At 38.6% G+C, this 8,096-nt stretch overlaps 1 protein-coding gene across 1 annotated transcript; it reads right to left on the reverse strand.

The window, feature by feature from the left end:
- Nucleotides 1-677: 677 nt before the first annotated feature.
- On the reverse strand, nucleotides 678-7,643 carry LOC307120400 (cobalamin binding intrinsic factor-like). Its single transcript, XM_079807425.1, has 5 exons — nucleotides 7,434-7,643; nucleotides 3,814-3,855; nucleotides 3,393-3,528; nucleotides 2,918-3,051; nucleotides 678-2,779 (listed from the first exon to the last, which is right to left on the reverse strand). Exons 1-5 carry the CDS (start codon nucleotides 7,510-7,512, stop codon nucleotides 2,718-2,720), a joined length of 453 nt encoding a protein of 150 aa, XP_079663551.1. The 5' UTR covers nucleotides 7,513-7,643; the 3' UTR covers nucleotides 678-2,717.
- Nucleotides 7,644-8,096: the final 453 nt, after the last annotated feature.

Consider the following 8,096-nt stretch of genomic DNA (forward strand, 5'->3'; position numbering starts at 1 on the left):
CACACACACACACACACACACACACACACACACACACACACACACACACATTTACTCACATTAGTGTGTTGCTTCATTCATTCATGTAATATCATCCTTTCTGCAAATCCAGTCTCTTGTTTACAAACGAATCCGTGATCAGAAATGAAGGAAAAATCGTGCAAAGTCTTCCCCACGTGAGCTGGATATTCATTAAAAAATAAGTTCATCCATGCATTCATACTGTAATCCGAATTAAGCTTATGTGGTATGTTTAGAAATTCTATCCGGTTTAGCTCAATGTAGGCCTGTGTTATGTTAGTGGCACGAGTCGGTGGGCGGGGCTACAGAATCAGGCGTTGTTCTTCTTCTGTTGAGGCGGTGTTTCACCACACTCTGACGTCATAGCTGGGCATATTCTGAGATCGAGCGTTTGCTGGGTCTGGTGTCAATACATTTTTTTATTTGACTAACAAGGACGTTTTCAGCTCTGAAACTTACAGGATATTCTTATATTACCATGACCTTTTATATATCAAAAGCGCAAGGGAAAGTTGATTTCTAAATTCATGACCCCTTTAATGAAGTGTAAACGACAAGTGTTAATTATTTTATTTTTCTTGTGAAAGAAAAGACCTGTTAGTGTGAACTGAAGGGTGCGGATTCTGTAAGACAAACAATGTTTCAAACGTTTTTTTGTATGTATAATCTTTTTTGTAATAAATACTGTTACATTGAATTTTCAATTCATCAACAAATTCTGAAAAAATGTATCAAGCTTTCCACAAAATATATTAAGCAGCACAACTGAAATGTTTTTTGAGAAGCAAATCATCATATATTAGAATGAATTCATGACAGATCATGTGACACTGAGGACTGCTAAACATTCAGCTTTGCCGTCACAGGAATAAACTACATTTTAAAATATATTGATAGAAAACAGTTGTTTTAAATTGTAATACAATTTCTTTTTTTACTGTGTTCAAGTAAGATACTTCATTCAAAGACATTAAAAAATCTTACCACAAACCCCAAATTGTTATTGGTAGTGTGTATGTTCCTATTGTACAGGTAGGCCTATGTCAGGTAGGTATATGTGGGATAATCCACTTTGTTCTTAGGTGATCCTGTGTTTGTTTGAATCTCTCAGGACAGGAGTCAGCAGGCGGGTTGTGCTGGGTTAGGGAGAAGTTTATGCATTACTGCAGCAGTCAGTGTTAGAGCACTTTTCACAGAGCTATATTGTTACAGTAATTACACGCACACTAGGCATTTACTGAACAAACAGCTGTGGATGAAGATCTAGAACGTGGTAAGAGGAACATTTGATTTATTCGTGAATGAACAAAATATCTAAACTAAGCATACAAATTGCACATAGTGTCAGAAATATCGTACATTGAATATGTATCAATTTGAGCACTGCACTATGTCCCTCAGGTCTGTTAGAGGTTGAACAGGAGGATGACCTGGGAGACACTAACTGGTCCAGGACAGCCCCGCTTTGTTTTGGAGGGTGTTAAGGGCAGACACAGGGAGGTAAAGAGAGACAAATGTGGAGATTCAGACTGCTGCTGGGTGGGATACAAATCCCTTTGTAGAGGTAAAACCAATCATCATTTTAATGAAATGCACTGCATTTTTTACTTTGAGGCATTTCCACAAACACACAGAATATTTTGTGATTATTCTGTTGATTTATTCTGTGTACACTGGCACTTTTCATGCGCTTCATTCGTTTTTTCCAAAAAACTTTTGCCCTGGTGAATTGTGGAAAACCTGATGTGGACTATAACGGGATGGTGTATGGGAGTGATTGGTGGGTGGGTTCTGTGGTGCGGTACGACTGCAGGCCAGGATTTGTGTTGGTTGGAGATCCTGCTCGAGCCCGCCAGTCCAATGGGAAATGGACGCCCAAACCGCCCTGCCTCAGTAAGTCCTTTTCTGGCTGAACGCTGCACAGAAATGACAGATTACTGGGAATTTCAATTCTCAGTCTTCTCATGTATGTCACATTGGGAGTGTATCATCGTGGCCAGGTTGAGATCAATGAGAAGGACATTAACGGGACGTGTTCGTCCACCTGTCCTGATGCTGAGAGCTATCACGAAAGCAGTCGCATTGAGAACTGCAGGACTAAAGAATCAGGCAGTAAGCACTGGTTTACACGCTGCAACTACTGCGACTGTGACTGCTTCACTCCCTGTGGTAAGTTTCAGAGAGTCATTTAAATTGCTATGCTTGTTAAAACAGTGGCAAATACAGCAGTAATACAAATAATGCTGCAAAATCAATGTTTGTCTTTGTTGTCTCAGCTTCTACAGCATAGAAGACTGAATCCGTTTATCCTTTTCTATGAAGACTTTGTTAATATGAGTTCTGGAAACAACCAAATTAATCTTTATTTGAATGCATAGAGATAAGCTTGAAATGCAAAACTCAAATAAAAATGTGTATATATAGGCATTTTATGCATCTGGTTATCTATGAAATTGGACACACTATTTGATTGTACCTTAATTAGTCACAATTGTTGAAAGATCACAGAAACAGTTCCAGCAGTGCTCAGTAATTGTATTAGTGTATTATACTGTAGATACAATGAAATATTAGATTATTCATTCACTTGATGATTGATACAAGATGTGGGATTGATATAGTATACTGACATAAATCAGAGTGGTCTCGTTTGAAACCACAAAATACAACTGATCTATTTTTTGCAAATTCTATTATTAGTAAGTGGTGAAATTCATAATGAAAATCTCTTTGTTCTTGGGTTGGTAGCAGCCAATTCCTGCAAAAGATTGAAGGAAAAAAATTATGTATTTTGTGTTGTAAATAGGATGAAACCAAAATACTGAATGAATTGAAAACGTTACCTCAAGACTATGACATATAAGTGCATGCTTTAAAATTAAACTCATATACTTACCCACGCTCAGTGGGGTTATAGATGTTCCATTCATAGACAGAAGCTCCCAGTATGTGTGGTTTTCTTTAGACCCAGGCACTCCATTCACACTTTCCAGATATATGCCATAGCTTTTGTTAATGCTGTATGTGAAACTAATAAAAATAAAAGGTAGCAGAATTAACAATTTTATTAATTTTTTTATTTGCACTAAGAAGTTCCTAATTGTCTTAAGCCATGTACAATAGACTTAAAGACAAACCTTGATTCAGGTCTGACTGTAAAAGCATCTCAGTCATATAAAGTTGTATATTATAGAGTTATTATAGAATTGCTTTGTTTTTGTCTTCCACAGTGGTAAAATATACCCCTTTTCCCCATAACCTCATTCAGTCATGATTTTGATTTACTATACTATACTATACTATACTTGAATTAGGCCTACTGCATGTAAAGTGCATTAAACTACAATAATTTGATAAAGTGTGTGCCATACTTGAATATTTGGGTGTCCTGTAGATGATTTAAGACCCCAAACATTGGCATTCCCTCTTTCGCAGTGGTGTTGTAGGTGACAATCTTCTTAACAAATTCGTTAATGACATCCACCTCAACTAACAACTCTGCCAGTTCTCTTGTTCAAAAGACAGCAACAAACAGAGAAAGGTTGCTACAGGTTATTTAAATGACCGCATTTAAGTGAAAGACCAAAGCAAGCAAGACAGTTCTGAGAATACCAGCACAAACTGTGGCTTAATAACAAATACTTTGGCAATTTGTAATTTGAATCATGGATTTCAATCACCTACACAATTCACAAATGTTATTTAGGAAGTTAGACCTAAAAGGATTTTAATTCAGTAATTTGTATCTTTTTTTTTTAAGCAGAGTTCATGGCTTTATAAAAGAAAACTCACCTGAGTGTTCACATTTTCCCAGCCCTGGGAAAGGCAGCAAAGCTGCAAAGCACAGAAGAATAATCACTGTCAGAGCCATTCTACCAGTCTGCTCAGTGTATCTGAATGTCTCTCTCAAATGAACACCCTATTTATATATTCTTGTATTTAAATTTTCTAAATTGTTTCTGAAGTGTCAAGGAAATTCATATTCACTTCAACAGACCGCATTTAAGTGAAAGACCAAAGCACGCAAGCCACTTTTGAGAATACCAGCACAAACTGTGGCTTAAAAACAAATACTTTGGCCATTTGTAATCCCCTACATACTTCACAAATGTTATTTAGGAAGTTAGATCTAAAAGGATTTGAATTCAGTAATATGTATCTTTGTTTTAAAGGAATTCACCCCGACTTTTTGGGACTTTAGCTTATTCGTATCCCCCAGAGTTAAGGCTGCAACATACTCCGCAAGAACAGAGAAAAAAGTTCTCGCTCCCAGGGCTGCGAGAACAAAATGACGTAATTTTGTTCTCGGAGCCCTGGTTTGGGAGTTTTCGCAGCTCGTTCTCAACACATCGTCTGAGCAGAACTTTTTTCTTGTGGGTGTCCGAGAACTATTGTGTGATTGGTCAGAATTTTAAAGTGAGCGGGGTTAATGCAGAGAAACGGAGATGTTCGGCACCTGCTTTTCTCGTGAAGTATGGAATGTCCTGGCCAGAACGAACTTTGTTCTTGTTCTTGCCACCTCGAGAAAACGAACAAATTTCTTTGTTCTTGCAGAGTATGTTCCAAGCTTTAGAGAAGTCCATACATACCATTCTCATCTCCGTGCGTGCCATAACTCTAACTCTGCACCAACTGCTAGCCTAGCTTAGCACAAAGACTGGAGGTAAACGGCTCCATCTAGCCTACCGCTCAATAAGTGACAAAATAACGCAAACATTTTCCTATTTACATGTTGTGATGTGTATAGTTACATCGTGTACTAAGACTGATGGAAAATGAAAAGTTGCGATTTTCTTAACCGATATGGCTAGGAACTAAACTCTCATTCCTGCGTAATGATCAAGGAACTTTGAGCTGTACCATGAGTGCAGCGGTGCAATGATATTATGCAGCGCCTGAAAATAGTCCCCAGCACACTCTCTGTGCAAGCAGATTGTCACGTTGTGTAGCGGACCCTGTCCGAATGATGGCCAGACTTTACTGATGTTTCATGAAGTTTATTGAAACCGTTTGATCTCCAAAAAATCACCGTGAGAGCTGAACAAATAAAGAAGTGCGCATTAACACCTCATACACAAACGCTCTCTCTTCATAGCATTATCATTAACATACAGCGAAATACACAAAAATACTCATTACAACTGACAGTAAACAAGCACATACACACCTTAGGCTATGCCTTTTCGGGGGGTGCTTAACAAACTGAAAACTTAAAATCTGCCTAACCACTCCGATGAACCGCAAGCTCTCACTATCTTTCCGTAGACTACAACATCCGTCAAAATAAAAGTCCCTACTTATTAAGACAGATAATGCAGACCTTAAAGGTCCCATGGCATGAAATTTTCATTTTATGAGGTTTTTCAACATTAATATGAGTTCCCCTAGCCTGAATATTGTCCCCAAGTGGATAGAAATGTTGATCGGTGTAAACCCGAGTTCTGGCTGTCTTTCTCTGCCTTTGAGAAAATGACAGGCCAGACTAGCCAATCTTGCAGTCTCCTGGTTTGACGTCCAAGCAGGAACGGTTTCCTCCCTTTCCTCCGCCCAGAGAATCTGGCACGCCCATGCAAACGCTCGAGAGATCATTGCTTGTGAACGAGTGAACGCTGGCAGTTTCTCAGTGTTTGGATGTACAAATGAAAACAGAAGTCTTTTTTCAGTTCCTTCTGATCTGTGATCAGTGATATCTGATGTGTAGATAATTATTTATTATTCGTGCACACACTGCGGCTTCTCTCTCTCCCGACAGAACAGTGTTTTCGTGTTTTCTATCTTGTGAGTGAGTGTTTTTGTACGTCCTCGTCGCGTCTATCTGTTCTTAAATGTGCATACAGTAGTTTCTGCTCAACATCAGCAGAGCCACATCTTTAGAGATAAACCTCACACACGCTGAAGCTCGAGCTGCACTGACAGGTCGGCCTTCAACATCACCGACCCCCAGTACTGCATCTGGCCCACAGCGGAGGCGCCTTACGTGGCGCGAGATTAAGCAGAAGGGGGGTAAGCGTGAGGGTATCCGGCTAGGCTAGTCAGCTATCCCCACAATAAACTGGATTACATTCGATTACTGCTGTTGTGTCTTTGTTTGCGCTGTGTACTCAATGCGCGTCACTGACGCTTTTCATATGATAGGAACATATCTAAAAATAATGCTATTATCAACACTTACTCGTAACTCGTTCATCTCGACAGCTGTAATGGTACATTGCATGTGTTACAAAGTTGGTAATAATTATAAAGACGGACTCGGTGTGACTGGGACTCGTGTTTATTCAGAACTCTGAGATACAAACACAATAAACACAATAAACTGACAGCGCTCTCATAACTCAGTAGTTACTATATATAACTTTGTTAGCAATCGCTCCGTCTCCGTGATGTCCGGTTCGCGAACGAATCATTCTTTTGAACCGGTTCTTTTTAGTGAACCGAATCAGTTCACCAAATCGGACTGAATCGTTCTAAACGGTTCGCGTCTCCAGTCAGCGCTGATCCATAATTTACTAAAGTTACTAACTTTCTGACATGAGTGACAGTCCCTCCGACTAGAAATAGACTAATAACCTGAAGTATATGCTGTAACTACAACAGTTCACTGAACTGAGACATGCTGAGAACTGATGTGAAGTGAACTCAGGTCCATCCGTCTCTCTGGCAGCAGCTCGTGCCTCGTAGACCTCGTTAAACCACGCCCCCTCCGCTCATTTCAAATGCAAAGATGTCAGCCAATCACAACAGTGGGCGTTCTCACTGAAGTCTCACAGCAGACACGCCTCTTGAAACAGGGCATTCAGCCACAGGGCAAACATCAGTATGGAAAAAATGCCTTTTATTTCTAAATTATGAGATTTTATGATGTAAAAATTATACTAACAATATAAGTACACCTCAGGAAACATTATAAAATAATAGAAAAATGCCATGCCATGGGACCTTTAAACCTATTTAAACACACAGAAATGTCAAAAATGTACACAAAAAACAAATTATAAGATAAATCACAATGAAGTCTGTTACACGTTGGTTATTGCGCTGCTGCACTCATGGTACGGCAGTAAAATTCCTTGATATTTACGCAGGAATGAGAGTTCCTAGTCATATCGGTCTAGGAAATCACAACTTTTAATTTTCCGTCGATTTTATTACACAATGTAACTATACACATCACAACATGTAAATAGGAAAATGTTGGCGTTATTTTGTCACTTATTTAGCAGTAGGCTAGCTTGAGCCGTTTACCTCCAGTCTTTGTGCTAAGCTAGGCTAGACAGAATAATGGCACAAAGATGAGAATGGTATGTATGGACTTATCTAACTCTGGGGGATATCATATGGTGAATAAGCCAAAGTCCCAAAAATTCGGCGTATTCCTTTAAGCAGAGTTCATGGCTTTATAAAAGAAAACTCACCTGAGTGTTCACGCTCTCCCAGCCCTGGGAAAGGCAGCAAACCTGCAAAGCACAGAAGAATAATCACTGTCAGAGCCATTCTACCAGTCTGCTCAGTGTATCTGAATGTCTCTCTCAAACGAACACCATATTTATATATTCTTGTATGCACATTTTCTAAATTGTTTCTGAAGTTTCAAGGAAATTCATACCTTAAAAAGAACTGGTCAGCCAAGAAATACAAGGAAACATGACAAACAAATCTGACTTGCCAAGGCCCATTCCCTGAGCCTTATGCAATAGACTGACAAGACAAGCGTTGAGTCAGGTCTGACTGTAAAAGCATCTCAGTTTCATCAGAGATTAATTATAGTTACATTGATTCATACATCATACATTTATCACATCAAAATGAATTTGAAGCACTTTACTATTCTATTGTTGATTTTAAAAAGTAATTTAGGGGTGCTGTTACCACAAATTAAATAAATGCATGGTTGCAAGTTAAAAAATTATAATTTATTGTTTTAATTAAACCTTAAAGTTGCAAACATTTAGTTGAGTCATTTTGACAGTAATGTTGATTATTACATCAACTTAATATTGTGTGTAATTTAAAATATCTGCATTAATTTACTTTTTTAAAATTAAGATGCAACATCTTAATGAAATTGTCTTGATAAC

Source organism: Gobio gobio, assembly GCF_949357685.1.
Source record: "Gobio gobio genome assembly, chromosome: 24".
NCBI lineage: Eukaryota > Metazoa > Chordata > Actinopteri > Cypriniformes > Gobionidae > Gobio > Gobio gobio.

Excerpts from the sequence above, each read along its gene's own strand:
- LOC307120400 (XM_079807425.1), bottom strand. The coding sequence starts at position 7,512 with ATGGCTCTGACAGTGATTATTCTTCTGTGCTTTGCAGGTTTGCTGCCT. Across the intron at positions 3,856-7,433 it reads GGGAGAGCGTGAACACTCAG|CTTTGCTGCCTTTCCCAGGG; the intron begins GTGAGTTTTCTT and ends TGTGCTTTGCAG. Across the intron at positions 2,780-2,917 it reads TATAACCCCACTGAGCGTGG|GAATTGGCTGCTACCAACCC; the intron begins GTAAGTATATGA and ends AATCTTTTGCAG.